The sequence below is a fragment of the Rosa chinensis genome, chromosome 7 (genome assembly GCF_002994745.2).
Source record: "Rosa chinensis cultivar Old Blush chromosome 7, RchiOBHm-V2, whole genome shotgun sequence".
NCBI classification, from domain to species: Eukaryota; Viridiplantae; Streptophyta; class Magnoliopsida; order Rosales; family Rosaceae; genus Rosa; species Rosa chinensis.
In genome coordinates, this window is record NC_037094.1 from 39,125,434 (window position 1) to 39,143,909 (window position 18,476).

Consider the following 18,476-nt stretch of genomic DNA (forward strand, 5'->3'; position numbering starts at 1 on the left):
TCACGTCGACGAGGCTTAAGATCTGCATCACTCTGATGACACACAAAGGCCGCGTCTTGCCAACAAGGCCCAAGGTCCGAACCGATGCGGAGGGCCGCCAGACGAGCAATAGAAAAGTAGATGGAAAATTGGTTTTGGGTAGAATGCAGCAGTGGATTCCTTAGACTTTTGCTATTTTATAACTTCAATGTCCCTTAAAATTAGGTATTTCAAGTTTAGATAATAGGAATAGACAGATGAGACAAGAAGACACCTAGATGTTGAAAATCTTGGTAGATTTTGGGATTCTAAACAAAAACTTCCCAAGTAGATTGTGTGCAGATGTAAAGACAAGTATCGATGTGACCTTGATGGCGAAGCAACCAGATATGGGCAGCAGATGAGTGAGAAAGAAATAGGGATTGGCCGGATTGGGTTGTTTTGTTTTGTTTTTTTTTTAAAGGGGGGGGGAGCAGGAGTTAGGCACGAAATGAGGGGTAGGCTGAGGTGTGCTGCAACCCACCTCAACATTTTGGAAAGAAAAAAAAAAAGCATATATTTGCTGAGATATATATAGCAAACGACAAGTCAAAAGGGGGTAATTTCAGTCATAGTCATCTCTGACCTTTGCCAAGGTTCACAAGTCGCTTTCTCAAATTCTCACCTCTCTGCCGAGTCGCTCTCTCACCTCTGTCTACCAAGTTGCTCTATCTCCTATCCTTAGCACTCTGCTCTCATTCTCTCAACCTTGTTCAGGGTATTACACTTTATATACTCTTCTAATATGAAATTGCTTGACGAAATTGGAATGTAATTTAGGTTAGAATTTGTGGATTTCTAGATTTCTTGATGTAAGTAATCAAATTTACTTATCCCAAGAAAAAGATATTTAATTTGTATTATTAATGCCCAATTGCCCAAGATAGTGGCAATTTCTTTATTGTGTTGATTGTTTGAGAGTTGAGTTGTTTATACTTTTGATTGGTGTTTTTCAGCTTTTGAGTAAGTTAAATTTGTTTCCTCTTGAAGTATTAATCAATGCAACATAGTCCGTCTAGTGATGACCACTCTGAGTTATTTCAAGAATTTGTTAACACAAGGACTCCGTCCAGTGATGACCATTTGTTGGGTGCATCACGAGTATGAAAATATGTGTAAATTTGTTTGTATGCTGTTACATACTCCCAAGATTATGAGGTCAAGTTTTAGTAAAGGGAAAAAGTAAAGAGTATCATACCCAAGGGATTGAGTAACTCTACCCTAACTAGATCACTGTGAAAATAAACCTAAAAAACACATACAAGTCTACCTTTTTACAAATTAATAGTCTCGGCCCTTTGGAAGCCAAAACTGTCAATAATGATATTTACAATGGTAAAGTGGTGAATCGGTTTTGTTGATTTCAATTATTATGAAGTAAGTTAAGTTACACAAAAACAAAGTATGCAAATAAAAATAGACTTTGATGTAAGAGAGAAATAGAGACTTAGGCATCACACCTAACCTTACTCATGCACATAATGTAACCCCAAATTAATGTAACAACATGCTTTGATAAATTTCCCCTTAGTGCTTTGGTGAAGCTACCAAGAAATCAACTAGTCATGCAATTTAACAATCTCTTTTGAAGCAAAGCTAAATTACGCAACATTTATACCATTCAAATCTTCCGGATCCTAAATGGCCTATGGTGCCGTAAGCCTAAATTCTTCCGGAACCTAAACTCACAACATCATGCTTTAATTTCAAGGTAAGAAATTCAAGCAACTTAGTTCTTCCCGTAGGAATAATCTAAGCCACCACCTATTTAGCTACACATGCTCACAGAATCAAGAGTTTATCAAATTCATGTTTCCGATTCATTAATTTCCTAAAGCATGCTTCTAGGTGATAAATCTATAAACACACTTAGGATACATGAAAGTATAGTAGCCAAAAGAATCAAAACATGCATAAACATCAAAGAACATAAAGATTACATTGTTTTGTGCACAAGTTTGGTCCTAGCCCCAAATTCAACTACTCACAACTCATATTTACACAACTACAAGCCATAAACATCATAACTAACAAATAAAAGAGAGCAAAAGGTGGAGAACAAGTGATATACCCACGGATTTGACTCTTTTTGGAGCCAAACCAAAAGCACAAGATGTCTCCATTGCCTCCTAGATGCTATATGAGAAGAGAAATGTTTCAAAGTATAGGGATTTTGGTTTCTAGAACCCAAATCACTATACAAATCCACAAAATCTCAAGAACAAAGTAAGAACAAGGCTTGAATGTGTGAGAAACAAGAGAAGTGATTGATCAAAGTATGTAGAAACTTCAGTTTTGGTGAAACCCAAGTGGCTACACACCTTTCTCTTACACAAAACTCAAAGAACTATGTACAAGGTATGAAAAACTAACCTAAAACTAGAGAAAAGAGAGATTTTGGTGCTCCAAAATGAGGGAGCCAAGGGGGTGCACGGTTTTGGGGAGAGAAAGGTGTAAGCAAAAGGAATGAAGGGCTAGATGTGATTGACAAATGTGTAAGCACAAATTATGAATTTAGTCTTTGACTCCATATAGAAATGACTTAGAAAACCCATATATATTTTGGTGGAGGAGAAAAAGTAAGGGTAGAAGGGTCATTGTGTAGGGGAACAAGGTAATAAATTAGATACAAAGGTGTAAGGTGGGGGAATGAGACCACTTGTCATCTTTCAAATTTTGAATTTCAAAATAACCTAGACCTAAAGTCTTCTCACCAAAAGTCTCTAACCCTAGTCAGCTCTTCCTTGTCCTCCACACATGTTCTCGGCCGGCCAATTTGGCTGGAAATATCCAGAATCTGGCTTTGACTACCGTTGACCCATTTTTTTGTCTGTTTGTGCACTTTCTTCTCCTTTCTCCCTTCAATTGAATCTCCACCGAGAGTTCGGAATTGGCCTTTAACTTCTGCATACCAAATGTTCCTCCTTGAGTGTAGATCATCCTCATAAAATTTGAGAGCTTAATTCACCATGGTTTGTCCGAAAATGCTGCCGGAATCCTTATAGGTCCGGTTTTGCAGTTTTTGTCTTCTAGTGCTGAAACTTGCACTGATCATTTGAAGTCCTTCCACTCTAAACTAGCTCTTGATCTCTTCATAATAAATTATTCTTAGGAAGTCTAGAATGAATCTGAAAATTTTCAGCTCATTTAGAGTTCATTTGGTCAGGCTTCCACCCCTCCTTTCTTATCTAGCTCGCTTTCTCCTAGTTGGAGTAGGAAAATGTGCTAAAGTTGAGTTTTTAGGCCACTTTCAAGCTTCTCCATCATTTCCTAGCATGATAAGGAAAACATAATAAATATATATAAATAAACACAAAGGTTAAGTAAAAGTGCAATATTAGAGGAATAATTACTAGGTAATCATGGACCTAACACCATTTTGAGTTATGTCAAGAATTTGTTAACACAAGGATACCATTCTTGTTGATTGAGAGACTAGTCCGTCTAGTGATGACTCGTCCTGTTTCTATGGCTACAACAGAGAGAGCATTTTCAGCCATGAAGCTCATTAAGAACCTACTTTGAAGCAAGATGAGTGATGATTTTCTTGCAGATTTAATGATAGTACATATTGAGGCAGAAATTGTTGATACTATTGATTCAAATTCGGTTATTGATGAGTTTTATGCTTCAGGCAACCGAAGAGCACAACTTAAGTAGTTTAATTTGTATTGACATTGAAAATTTAACTTTGAATTGTTTCAATATTCTGTTGTCAGATTTAAGTAACAATATGCATTTTGCGGATGATATTTTAGCAAGTGTTATGCAATTTAGATATTCCATCAAAACAAAATAGACTCTGTCAAATTTTTTCAAAATAATTTTTCTATGCTGTTGGGGGGGGGGGGGGGGTGTGTGTGGAGATTAGGGAGTACGTTGAGATTGAATGTTGAAAATTTTTGTATTTCGATTCAACGGGTCCACTGTCTACTTATTTAAAAGGCCACGTTGGTGACTGTCTCATCGCACATAGTCCGCGCAATAAGTATTTTTGTTCTTCTAAATAACTACAAATGAGTGAAAATAACTCGAACTACTCACTTTACTAGCATAGCTGAAAACAACAGAGAAGTTCAATTCAGAGGAAAAGATTAACTAAGAGTTCAAGACTACTCACTTTTCTCCCTCATTAGAGAAAAGATATAAAACAAAGAAAGCAATGAAAAAGAAGGGAGGTAATTGTTAAAACAGACGATAATAAGCAATGGATCGATCCTCAAAAATAATTGTAAGCAGATATAAATATAATTACGAAATAAGATTGCAAACGTAATTCAATCCTAAAATATGAATAAATTGAAATTTGCTCAAAATTAAGGAAAGAAGTAATGAAACCACTGACATGATTTGTGATTAATAGAGGCTTGCTTGTAGCAATCTCCTAAAACAGAAGTTCGTCCCTACTCTTGTGCTTGTAGTTCTCGAACGTCTATCTTGCAGGATACAACTATTAGTTTCAAGTCAAAACACTTCGACTTGAATTCTGACAAACTCTACTATGTGTTTCTCTACAGACAGAGGAGAGGAGAAGCATTGCGCTCTGTTTCTTCTCGTGTTGTATATGTAGACAAAGGGTGAACAGTTGCAACTGTTCATTTAAATTCAAACTCCATCAACAGTTACAAATGTTGAATAAACTGATGATGTTTGATAATTGTCTGAAATAACTGGAATTTTATAATTATTTGAACATCAAACAAAATGCAAAAAAGAATTTTCGTTTCGACCCAAGGCCCATCTTTTATTTTCTATATATATATATATATATATATATATATATATATAATAGAATCAGAAAATAAGAATATCAAAGGCTAATCTACCAATAATCATGGCAAGAACACTTGCCCTCCTTGAAATGATGAAATCTGCTTCCATCTCTCACTATAATTTCTCTCCCAAACACCTTTGATATTATCTTGCTTACCTCATGGCAGTCCTCACAAACTCTCAAATTCTTCACAATCCGAATGCAATCCCCATCCCCTGTTACCAACAAGCCAAATGCCATTGCAAGCCGCTCACTATGCTCCTTTATTGCATTCTCCTTTTCTTCCTCCCCTATATCATGCAACACCGATGAAACATTTGGCGAGTAGCCAGCTTCTGCTATTCGTGTTTCAATTGTCTCTAGCATTTTATAAATCTCATGAGAACGTTCATGCTCTCTATCCCCTGCAACAAATTTATGAACTTTACCTTGCGCTTCAATCAAACTCCAGCCTGCAGCTTTATTGGTGTTTTTCGCAACCATCAATCTCCTAACTCTAACAACATCTTCCCATTTCTTTGCTTTTGCATATATACTGGCTAGTTGTACATAATGCCCATCATGGGTTGGATCCAATTGAATCAACTTGTTCCCAATTTTTTCTCCCAATTCTATTGAGCCATGCATCTTGCAAGCACCAAGTAGTGTTGCCCATAATACAGGATCTGGTGGAACTGTCATCTTGTCAATCATCTCAGCAGCTTCATCTACAAAGCCTGCACGGCCTAAGAGATCAACCATGCACCCATAATGCTCCATCTCTGGCTGAATGCCGTACTTGTCGGTCATTAATTTAAAATAATGTCGTCCTTCACTAACCAAACCTGCCCTACTGCAGGCACCCAAGACACCAATGAACGTCACATTGGCGGGACAGAGACCGTCGTTAGTTAACCTCTCAAAGTGTTCGAGCGCCTCTTTTGCAAGGCCGTGAGAGGCCAATCCACAGATCATAACATTCCATGTCCATATATCTCTCAGGGGCATATTGTCAAACAAGTGTTTAGACTGTTCAATGCATCCACATTTGGCATACATGTCGATTAGTGCTGTGCCAAGCGAAACAGTCAGCGGGAGTTTCAACGACTCTACAAGCGAGTGAACTAACCTACCGTGTTCTAGCAAACCCATCTGGGCGGATGCCGAAAGCACCGAGACTGACGTGGCCTCATTCAACCTCATCCCCTTGTCTCTCATCTCTTTAAAGCACTCCAAACCTTCCTCTAACCGCCCGTTTTGCACGTAACCGGAGATTACAGTGCTCCATGAGATCACATCTCTCTGGGGCATTTCATCAAACACCTTGCGTGCATTATCAATCTGTCCGCCTCTGACAAAAGCAGCGAGCATTGAGTTCCAAGTAACTATATCTCGGGAGCGCGCATTGTCGTCGAACACCCTCTTGGAGCATTCAGTACTAGAACAAGAACAATAGAAATGAATCAAAGCATTCCTGACAAACACGAAGTCAGCGGAACCATGTTTGAGTGCTTGAGCATGGACCTGAGCTCCTTCGCAGAGCGCGGAGGCCTCGCTGCAAGCTTGCAACAAGAAAGTGAAAGTGTGGTTGTTGGGTTGGGAATAGCAGCTTCTTCGCAGCATTGAAGAGTAGAGAAGCAGGGAGTGTCGGGGTGAGTGGCTTTTGGAGAAGCAGCGGATCATGTTATTGGAGGCGAAAACAGTGGGGCGTGTGATGGAGTGGTAAAGAGAGAGAGAATAGTGAAATGGGGTTGATGAGGAGAGAGCAAGGGAGCAGAGGAGGTGAGCCATGAGTTGGGTGTTGGCGGTGAGGCCGGAGACGATGATACGAGCATGGGCTTGCTTGGTTTGCTTCACCGAAACAGGTTTTGAATGTTGGGAAAAAAGAGAAAACAGGAGGAGGGATTTGGTCCCTGCTTTTTGGGGTTTATAAGCAACAACCATAAAGAACACCAAGCTCTCAAGTCTTGCAAAGTTTACAGGCACCACATAATATGTAAACCACAGAGAACACAGCACATGTTATAAATGAAACTAGCCAGGATTGCTATCTTTGCATCTTTTTCTCTGGATCTTTCTCAATCCGTGGATTGGAATAGGAAACAGAACGTAGTTGAAAAGAAAGACATAAAAGAGCAAAGAATGAATAATAACAAGTATTCTGTTTATTAGCTAGCCGTGTCTCGGGTAGTGTTAAAACAAAGGGTACTTGACTAGAAGATAGTGCGCATGCAAATGCAAACTGTGACCACTGTCGACAATTATTTGTATTTTTTTTCTTTTTTAAATAAATTTTCTAAAAATCAACCATACTGATTTCGAAAACGAAAATTGCAGAAGGGTGGAAAATGATGAATAAAAAAAAAAACGATAAAATCATATTATAGATTTATATCCACAGCCTTGTCAATCTCATTAACAGCAGCATAGTATCTAATAAACGAATCATAAGTAACCCGGTTGGGGGTACGTTCCCTCTTCTTCATATCCTCAAACAACTCCAACGCCCTCTCTATCCAGTAAGTCTTGCAACAACCATTATATACCCAAGAGCAGATCGTTAAATATTTATGCTCCAAATGTGAATTAGAATCACCAAACTCTATAGTTGTGGTACATTTATGTGAATTAGAATCACCAAACTCTATAGTTGTGGTACATTTATGTGAATAACTCGCCCTTTAATATAGGATATAATTTCTTGATTTTTCTTTAAAATAGTGTATTTGACTTCTTTCCTTTCCAGACCAGGGAACTCAATAGAACAAAATGGGAGGTAAAGATACAGCTTTCTGGGTACCATGGAATAGAGTTGGCAAGGTATATCCTCAAGAATGCTCAAGATATGATCATTCTTTATTTACATCACCAGTCATATATTGTAGCAAAGGTAAATAAAAGCAGGATGCATGTTTCCACTTTCAACTCCCACCAGGCCACCACTGTGATTCAGGAAGCAAATGTTGGTGAAAAATATCGAAAACCGAAGCAGGTCTAATCAGTATCATAGGTATTTAGTTGGGGGCACAAAGTAAGAGATCCCTGAATTTATAGTGTGGAAACCTTGCTGAAGAATGCAGTATGGAAACATAATAAGAGAACCCTGATCTTCTAATTTTTGTTGTTATCTTGCTCTCAACAGCATACAGCTATGTTGTTGCGTTTAACGTACTATTTGAGCTCAAGACTCAAATTCCTTAAGGGAAACCCCCAAAATTTATAGATCAAATCTGAACAGAAAATTTATTTGTAGGGATTTATCAGTTGTTATGTTGCTGATGATTAGTTTACTGTTACTGATACAAGTTCAAAGAGAGAAGAAAAAAGAAAGCTATACATTTTGGTAGGAGACAAGAAGTTCTGGAGAATATATCTATATCAAAAACTGAGTCCAGTTATATTACATATTGAATCTTATATAACCTACAAAAAATCCACATCAATCATCCATTTGTATGTGCTTCCTTAGTCTAATTTTGTTATGGAACCTATTTCCAAACGCCTGTCCAACGAGACTGGTTGAGATTAATCTGAATTTATGCTGCAAATCTACGAGTGTACAAGATACCAAATGAAATGAATACTACCATGGGGGAAGTGTCAACCCGTTTCTCTTTCCACTTGCTAGCTTAGCTGTACAACAATGGAAAGAAAACATACCGACCCATCTTCATCAACTGTCTACAAAATATGAACATTACAATTCCTTCTGCTCTGCGAAGTGCTGTGGTATGGACTAAAGGTATTACGTCTGCTCTTTCTCACTCTATCTAACAGTGATCCAATTTTCAGATGACTCAAAGTGACACTCAGGCCTTACTGTACTTCTGTTTCTTTCATCAAAACACCTCGAGAAAGGATTTCTGCTGGTCAACTCGTTGCCCTCACAGCTCTCCATTCCACGATCAGAACTACAATCAGAACTCTCATCGTAAGTTCCAATATCGTCCAAAGTACTTGCCGGTGAGCATGTCTCGCCCTTTCTTGAAACTCTCATTGGATTTCCAGAGACAAAGGGATGGTCAAGTAGTTGCTCAGCAGACCACCTCCTTTTCGGGTCTCTCTCCAAGCATTTTGCTAAGAAATCCGACCCCTCACTTGAAAACTGTCTTGGAAACTGAGGCCTCTCGTTGCTGCAAGCAATCTTCAAAACAGCAGCTCTCGGATCAGATATCTCAGCGGCCCAAGGAGGCCTTCCGGTGGCCATTTCAATCACGGTGCATCCCAATGACCAAATGTCACAAGCAAAATCCAGCCCTTCATTCCTCAAAACTTCAGGAGCCATCCACAATGGAGTTCCACCAACAGTGGTGGAAGGCGTGGAGCTACCCCCATTCTTGGTGTTTGAGTCCTTGAGCCTCTTAGCACAACCAAAGTCTGCCAGCTTCACTTTCCCGGAGGAGCTCAAGAGCACATTCTTGCACTTGAGATCACAATGCACAATCCCATTTTGGTGGAGATACCTGAGACCATGAAGAATCTCTCTCGAGTACAAACGAACCACGTCTTCATCGAAAGCCCCGCCAAATATCTTAGCCACATCTGATAAACTACCCCCTGCCATGTACTCCATAAACACATTGCACAATTTCTCTTTACCATTTTCGATCCCCATACATCGAACAACATATGGGGAATTCAAACTGTCGAGAATCTTAGCCTCATTCTCAAGAGCGAGCGCTCCATCCCGAGACTGCGACGACTTCACAACGAAAAGTCCTCCTGTGGATTTGCTCATGGCCAAATGGACACTTCCAAAAGAACCGGATCCAACCAATTTGCCCTTCATCCATTCACCAGGCAGAGGAGATGTGCATTCATCAATTCTACCCATGATTTCTTCTTCTTTTTTATTTCAAAAATAAACACTGATATCTTGGGTTGGGCACAAAATAACCCAATTCAAAATATGCAGGTACTAGCGGACGTGTTCTCTCTAATTCTAAATGCATGCGAGTGAAATGAATCGCTCTATATATTTCGGTTTGAATTGTAGAATATCGAAACTGATGATCACAAGAGAAACGATAACATGTTACGATCAAAGTTGGAAGGTTGTAAAAAGTTCCAGAGTGAATGAATGGAAAGCTTTAATTATCAAGAACAAGGAGTTTAGTATTGACTTAAACTGTAAATTCAATGACGAACCAATAAAAAACTCTTACTTTGTTGTTGGTTCAAGAAAACGAATGAACAAGAGTAGAGCGGTTTCCCTGAAGATGGAAAACCGCCCTAACAGTAGGGAATGGTCCCTTCTTTAACAACTTTTGATCTTCTTCTTCTTCTCTTCTTGCAAATACTGATCAGGAAAAAGGAAATCAAATTTTGGGGTGGGGTTTCAAAGCCTGATGGGCACAAAACGATTGGCTACCCTAGTCTCGTGGAAGGAGGGGTTAAATGGTTACCTGCCACGTGGCGGAAACTAGATATAGAAAAAGTGACCATTTTCAGATTATGCCTCCGCTTATTAGAAATTAGACAGCAAAGGAGCGGCTCTTAAGACGCCCAATTTCGTGCCATTCGTTCTTTTTTCTTAAGGAGAAGAATTCACATGACTTCATTGAGCTAAAACGCATATACTAAAGCCTAAAGCTCCTACAGCAGTACAATGTTATTTCTATTCGGCCTAAATAGGAAAACTTCATTTTTTGAAAGGAACAAATAAACTTCATTATAGAACTTACTGTGCACTTATTCAAAAATAATACTAAGCACAAAATAAAATTGTAATCAAGATAACTTTCTCTCAATCCCTCTACATTTAAATGTCTTTTACTAATCAAGATAACTTTCTAACAACTCATGTCCATATTAGAGAATTCAACTATTCATGCTATCAATTTGATCAGTATAGACCAATCCATAAATTTTGACAGTTAAGTGCTGACTTGGATCAAATATTACCTACCTTTTTATGATGTGGCGATGACTTGGAATGCTAATGTGGATCTAGTTGGCAAATTTGGGGGTTTGGCTTTGTTTTGGGACCTAATTTTCATTATTAAATTCCAAGGCATCAACAGTCAAAATTGACAGGTTGGATTAGATTGATCAAATTGGCAAGCATAAGGGGGTTGCTGATCAAATTAAAATATCAGGAACTCACATGTATAAAATTCAAGGTAATAAATTGAATTTATTCCAATTATCTTTGAGAAAATGTATTATTGATAAATACATAATTGATCCAACTGAATTTTTTATGGTAAATTTAACGGAGAGACAAAAATGTAAGGTGAGGTTGATTTTGAGTGACTAAAGTAATATTTTATAAATGTCATGGACGAAAGTGTCGATTGGGTGAAAATTGAGGGAGTAGAAGTTTTTTTTTTTTTTTTCCCTTATTAGAAAAGGTTCCCCAAGCTTTACTCAAACGCTGATAGGTGAAGTCCGACAACTAATCTACTTGTGAAAATTCATATAAAGGATTATATTATTTCAAGCTCAATATATCAATTGCATCCTCAACCATCACAATAACCATAACATATTGATTGTCATTCTCAACCGATCGGAGAAGCCAAACTGGGAATATAAAGTCTTCGTCCCACGTACTGTCGTGCCACCACTAATGAGACTTTTAGATTCGAAGACACCAGAACACACGAAGTAAGGAAGTTTGCCAAATTTATTAGCTACTTCCTTGTAATTAAGAATCTTAGAACTGGATTCCTCCGATTGAGATAACACATCAAGGCGGTTGGCCACAACTATCAAGTGATATATTACAGTAATACATATAACACAAGCATTTTATTTTCTTATTATTGAAAGACCCAACTATATCAGTCTAAAAAGACGTATAACCGAAATGCTACGACATGATCTTGATATGTAGAGTCAACGACAAGGAACTGTCTTTTTTTTAAAACAACATGATCTCAAATGAAGATATGCAAGGAAAATGCATATGAGTAATTTTTCGTTGCATATGAGTCTTGAAAATGCAAGCAATTTTAGGTCGTTGTTTTTGGTCTTTTGCAAGGATTTGGTCTTCACAAATTTTCACTCTTTTGTAAGGCAATAATCCCTTACATATAAAGTGATATGTCTTGTAGCATGCATTGGCCATATTGTCAGACGGCGCATGTAAACAAATTATCTGAATTCTATACTGGTTTTTCAATATTTAGGAGTGTGAAGTCTGTTGAGGAGATATTAAAGAGTTAATAAGCATGACAATGGAAACCATAATAGAGAACAAGCAATTCAAAAAGTCTAGTTAGCCTTATTTGAGAATATGTAACGAGCTTAATTTGCACTGCGAAAACATGAAAAGATAATTTGAGAAAATAGATACCACATTGAAATTTTTCGAAGAAAAAAAAAGTGAATTGTGGAATGTAAATTCTTTTGTAATAGCAATTGGTTTACACATTACATAGACAATTATAAAGTGAATGGTGAATCCATATACGTACAAAAAAATCAACAAATAAACTAGACAAATAAATTAAGACTTAAAACCAACATGAAATAAATCAAGTTAAACTCGCACAATTAAAAAATGAATCATATGTGGATCAATCCGACATCCGTCATTTGGATAGGCATCCATATCAAACAATGAGACATGCTGTCAACCCTTTTCCGACCCAAAAGAGTAGTGAGACGGTCGAGCATTCTCCTTCCCTAAAATAGGTAAGGGGACGCATTTGCAGATTTGCCACACATTTCGAAAGGGCAGGAAGGACAAGGTTGCAGGGATAGATCCTGTGAACTGGGGAGCTTTTGTCTCTGGTTCTTTTTCTTAGACTGGTTTCATTACTGTAAAATATAAAGAAACTCTCCCCAAGCAACTTACAAGTGCAGAACAGGCGTGTGCATCGAAGATATTATCTAAAACGTAAATCAGAAATGTCTCGAATTCATTTCAGAATAGATTAACAAACCTGTGAGCAAAGTAGAAATGGCTATAAAAATAGTTCAGGAGAGGGAGATAAGAAAGATCAGATCACAAATTCCATTAAGCAAGCAAGCTAAACCACCATTATCTAAAACTAGAAAAGCAAACCAAGAATAAAAGCCCTTATTCAAAAATCTAAACCCTTTACAATCAGTTTTCCTTTACCACAAAATTGATATTGAACACGAATAGTTGCTGCATGCTTCTCATCCTATCTAGGTGGTTCTTTGCACAGCTCCTACTGGTGAGGTGATGGAGAGGGACGCATAGGCCAGCCAAGAAGCGGAGGTGATTCTGGGGGTGTTGCATCTTCAATAGGAGAGAAGAGGCTCAATTCCACAAATGGTCCCCTAGAAGAACCATCCTCCTTCCCCAAAGCACGGAAAGAAATTGATCCGCGCTGCTTGGTTGACACATCAGAGCTTCTACTGGGACTAAATCCAGCACTTTCTTCCATATGACTCTGGTTAGCAATAAGAGAAATGGTGTCATTTTGACCATCATCAAGTCTCCTCCTACCCTCCAAGTCCTGTAAACTCCCCAACGCTAAAGAATCCGCAACCGGGCAGTAAACAAGCATGCATATACACACACCCGCACAACATAAAAGGGCAAGAAAAGCCAAGAAAGCAAGAGCTTCAAACTGAAAGTGCTCTGGTTTAGATAAAACAGAGAAACCAAGGAAAGTAACCCTCAATGGAAGGAAACTTGAAACTGAGAATATCAATGTATAAACTCTTCTCTGCAGACCCTTATTGATGACCATCTTTAAAATCTGCCTTCCAAGCCAAAACACGTAGGCAGTTAGAATGATGGCAAAAATCCCAAGAAGTAACGTACTCAGTAAAGGGTAAGTGCAGAGGACAATCTGATCAGTCTTGTTCATTGTACTGGTAAAGTAGGAAGGCAACTTTTTATTATTGTGCAGCGTGGGTCCAATTACTATGACAACGAGCTGAAGAAGAACCATTGGGAGGCAGTAGAAAAGAATGTAACCAGCTGTTTTCCCATTCCATTGTCGGCTTAGAATACCTGACTCCATTGTATGCAAAGGAGCACGAAGTAGGAACACAAGGGTCAGGAATAGGCAAGGTTCTGCAAACCCCAGGTTTGAGACAATATAGCATTTGCAGACAGTCTCCTGCCATTTCAAGTTAAGGGTATTCAACAGTCTTCCTTCCCGTCTCAACAAACTTAACCGGATAATTTCACCAATTCCCCACCAGATTGCAAACAAAATGAAAGTTATTCGGATTATCCAAGGGCCACTGAAATAACTGAGTTGAAAAAAACCCTGACTACGAATACGACAGCGAAAGTAAAACAAGTAGGTGATGCAGAGGACACCCAGAAGGATCAAGAGAGCAACTAGACATACGGTCAACACACCGAGTGTATCGGCAGCAATTCTCGTCTGGGGCATTACCCAAAGCACAGATTCCACGCATGCTCTCTGCCAGCATGGATACAAAAGATCCTCGGGTAGCGTAAACGCTTCCTTTCCAGAATCAACAGGAACTATAGAAGCAGCTTGAAAAGTTGTACCAGAAGGTGCTCATCGAACACAGATTAACTATACCTATTACTGGTGTATACATTCGTGATACATTCCAAGCAACCATACAGAACTGCCAATAACTGTAGAACAATTGGACTGTTAAGTTGATTATGTTACCCAGCCACCTGCATCATAGACGAAATAAAGCATAAGCACACAAGGAAGCCACAAAAATACACATGCATGGTGAAGCTAGTTACAGACTCAAGAAACTCAATAACAACACAACAATGAAAGATAAATTAACTCGTAAAGGCTGACAAATTAAATGGTATTTAAACAAATCCAAACATTAATTCTTTCAAATAGAACAAGACTACTGGATCCACAGTTATGCAAGAAAAGGAAGAGCGTGCAAGATTGCCCACCTAACAATCAGCAACAAATTCATTTTCAGTAAATTAAAACCCTTGAAGGACTGCCATTAGCTTTTTGTCTATATCATTATACAAACTACAATATCACCTCATATAAAATACAAAGAAAAAAAAATAAAGAAAAAATAAAATCAAACCCAGAAAGTCTAACATCATTTATTGATTCAATATCCATAAACAAAACAAACAAACAAAAAAACAACAAGAAAGCAATAAACCCTAGACGAACATTATGCAAATCTAATCCTTCCAAGAACAAACGGAAAACCTATTTCATCACTGAGATAGTCCCAATTTTGGCTATAAATAATTGAAATTCAGGGAAAGAAGAATTCGAAAAGCAGAACAACGACGGCAACATAAGGCATCGAAATCACAGCGAAAGAAAATAGTAGACGAAGCATAAAGGAGATCAATCGAGAGCTTACAAAGCCGAGAATCGTGATCTGGTGAAGTCCGAGCATAAAATTGGAGAACCGCACAAGGAAATCAGCAAACCCTAACTTCCACACACAGAGACGGAGAGAGATGGAGAGAGAGGAAAAGAGGAGAGAAGAGGGAGAAGGGGGACGGGGGGGGAGAGAGAGAGAGAGCGAGCGTAGTTAGGGGAATAGGTGAGTGGGACTTTGTTGGTGACAGGCTGTATCCAGCTGTGTCGTCCGAACCTTGTGGTTCGGCTAACTGAAGAAGCTAGGCTCGGCTTCTTATCGAACCTACGTGGCAATGTCGTGGCGGCGTTTACGGTGGGTTTTCCTTTTTTTCTGTTTCTGTGCTGTTTTTTGGGCGATAGGGGAGTTGTTTGTTTGATGATGGCCAGCTTGTTTTCTTATTTTCTTTCATCATGGCCAGCTTGCTTCGTTTGCCTATCACTTCATTTTTGTTGACCTTCCTTTTATATACTTTCATCAATATTCATTTTCCTTTGATTTTCATCCCTATTTTTATAATTACAGTTAATCATGTATTCAATAATGCCACCCTTAAATTATCTCATCCTCACTCTGCATCTAGATTTTATTTTCCGTAAATGCAAATTTTCATTGCGTACTTAATACTTCTATTTATATGTCCTTTATTGATACGTAGATCTCTTTTTATTTTTTAATATTTCAAAATCTAAAATTGCCCCTATTAAAAAAATAATGGCTCGCAATTCTTCTCACTCTGGTTATATCCTTGGTTCTGTTATTTGTTTTGCTTCACTTCCTCTCAAGCTCTTTTTTTTTTTTTTTCCTTTTATGATTCTTATACAAGCAGTTTCTCCCATTGTTCTAATTTTCCTTATTCACTTATTTTTGCTACATCAGTAAGTTATATATCGAATGAAAAAGTGGTTCTTGAATTTGAAATAAAGATACATTACATGCGTATTAGTTGAAAATAAGATTATAGACACAAAACATTATGAGGATATGATGAATATGTTAAAACTAAATAATACAACAACATAAATATAAGGGTTAAATATTGTTTACTCCCTAAATTTTTACCCAAAAAACACTTCAGTCTCTATCCTTCTAATTTCACACGTTTACTCCTTGTACTCTCAATTTTGGACCTATAGGTCCATTCCGTTACTCTCCGTCGAAAAACTCTGTTACATCGCTGACGTGGCAATCAATCTCTCGTTAAAATGTCTATTATACCCTCAGTTCATTTTTTTTATTTTTCTATTTATATCTTCTTCTTCCACCTCTCTCTCCATGGCCATGGTTGATTCTCCAACACCATTCCCCTCAAAATTAACCACTCAAATCATCAAAACCATACAATTAACATACCCTTGTTCCCCAAAACCTTAGAATCTAGGTCAACAAAACCAAACCACTACCCTTGCAGAACCAAAACTTCAACTCATTCAAAACCAAAAGCAAGCATCAATTCCACTATCCCTACATGAACTAAAATCAACCTACGAAATCCCAAACCCAAAGGGACGGGCACTATCCCAAACCCAAGGTGTTGATGCAGGCGACCGGCCCAAGTTCGACCTCTCCTCCTCCTCCCTCTCCCTGGGCCTCGACTACGACGAGATTTTCAGCGCCTTCCAAGCCTCACGCGTCTCCTCAATTCCCGTGCTCAAGGTCCCCGTTGCCGCCGACGATGACGACAATGAGAAGTTCTTCGATGTGTGCAGCTCTGGCTTCGACTACTCCGAGGTCTTCGGAGGCTTTGACGACCTGGATTTCGCCGTCATGTACAACGAGGAAGAAGAAGACGATAGTGATGGGGAGGTTGGGAGGTGGAGGTTTTCGTGATTAATTGGAGGGAAGACGGAGTAGTTGGAGTCTCTAATGGCTACCATTAACCATTACTTGAATTGGGTTTTGGAGATTTTCTCCCAGTGCTTCAATTCCAAGCCTTTTGGATCGAATTCGCCGCCCACCATTTTTCCACTTGACTTATTACTCAGAAAATTTGCTTGTTTAAATTTGGGTCATTGGTAAACACATATTTGATGCCGATTAAATAGCCTCACAATTTAACCCTGCAAAATATAGTTGTCAGTATAGGATAAGCAGGGATCGTTCAGTCCGGGGTTTGTAGGGTACACCTACACAAAAAGGTCAATTAACAAATAAAAGAATAAAATGGGGGGTTTTGAAATTTGGTTCCTAATCTACTTAAAATAAAAACGAAACAAATAAAACTATATACAATGATCGACTTCCCTAACCAAGACCAATACCACTCGGAAATTACTAAGTGTAAAAACAGAAAATTCATTTCAACATGCTACAAAAACGTGCCCATCTTAAATGCCTAGATAAGAGCCCAAATGAAAAGCCTCAGCGGATCAATCCATTTATCTGATTCGTTCTAATGTAGGCTTGGATCGGAAAAGTCCTTACCAAGCCTAATGCTACTAATTCTCGAAAACACTCAGCGTAATTCTCTTAACTAGTAGTATTATCTAACCCTCGAATCAACTCACACATGCAAATTAACCATTACACATAGAATTTAACACGTAATTTCCAGAATCGTTTAATCATTAAAGCATGATTTTTACCACTCGTTAGAACTAATTAATGCATGTTTAACTCAGCGTCTTAACAAATAACAATTGCTCTTGGCAAATTAAGCAAACACACAAGAACTCTCACCGTTATTCTAGCTTGCAAACTTATGAACCTAACTCTGAAAAATTACCTAAACACGTAAAAGGGTACAAGATTGTAACATGCATCATAAAAGAATTCTCGAAATCAACTCAATAATAAACTGAAAATCTCAAAAATATTAATAAAAATATTCTGAAATTGCATATCTCCAATTACACAACTCGCAAATCCAAACACACAAAACCGAAACAAAAATTGTAAATAGAGTCATAGTTACACTTTAAAGCTTTCCTCAGCGGCTTAGCAACACGGTGATGAACTCGTCTCTGCTATGGTGGTGGAGCGTCCTTGACTCAACGCCTAAGAACTTCGTAGATTGATGGATGGATGGTGGTCACGGTCTTGTAGGTGATGGAGGTTTGAGGAGTGAATTGGGTAGTCTTGGAATGGTTTTTGGCCAGGAAGTGATGCTTGGTTGGGAAGTGATGCTAATTCTGTTCTGGACGTTGCCTATTTATAGGGGAGCATTAATTGGTTGGCTTTTATCGATCATACCCTTCATCATTGGACGGATGAGATTGCATCATAATTCCTTTAATTTTCCAACTAAAACATCTCCTTTAAGGCCTTAACTCCTCTCATAATGGGGCAATTCCTTTAATTTCCAAGCTGAAACATCTTTCTCTTAGTTATTTTCCAGTTGAAACATCTTTCTCTTTTATTCCTTAACTGAAAATGTCTTTCTCCTTTATTCCCCAACTGAAAACGTCTTTCTCCTTTATTTCCCTTCTTCATTGCT

The 18,476-nt window shown here is 38.3% G+C and overlaps 3 protein-coding genes across 3 annotated transcripts; all 3 read right to left on the reverse strand.

Annotated features, from left to right (window-relative positions):
• Positions 1-4,820: 4,820 nt before the first annotated feature.
• On the reverse strand, positions 4,821-6,942 carry LOC112179155 (pentatricopeptide repeat-containing protein At3g62890). Its single transcript, XM_024317492.2, has one exon. It carries the CDS (start codon positions 6,713-6,715, stop codon positions 4,841-4,843), a length of 1,875 nt encoding a protein of 624 aa, XP_024173260.1. The 5' UTR covers positions 6,716-6,942; the 3' UTR covers positions 4,821-4,840.
• A 1,172-nt stretch (positions 6,943-8,114) lies between these two features.
• LOC112175114 (mitogen-activated protein kinase kinase kinase 17) lies at positions 8,115-10,093 on the reverse strand. The gene is made up of 2 exons (XM_024312780.2): positions 9,937-10,093; positions 8,115-9,777 (listed from the first exon to the last, which is right to left on the reverse strand). Exon 2 carries the CDS (start codon positions 9,603-9,605, stop codon positions 8,538-8,540), a length of 1,068 nt encoding a protein of 355 aa, XP_024168548.1. The 5' UTR covers positions 9,606-9,777; positions 9,937-10,093; the 3' UTR covers positions 8,115-8,537.
• A 2,536-nt stretch (positions 10,094-12,629) lies between these two features.
• On the reverse strand, positions 12,630-15,198 carry LOC112178546. Its single transcript, XM_024316695.2, has 2 exons — positions 15,041-15,198; positions 12,630-14,360 (listed from the first exon to the last, which is right to left on the reverse strand). The coding sequence occupies exon 2, from the start codon at positions 14,098-14,100 to the stop codon at positions 12,916-12,918; it is 1,185 nt and encodes a 394-aa protein (XP_024172463.1). The 5' UTR covers positions 14,101-14,360; positions 15,041-15,198; the 3' UTR covers positions 12,630-12,915.
• Between the last annotated feature and the right edge of the window lie 3,278 nt (positions 15,199-18,476).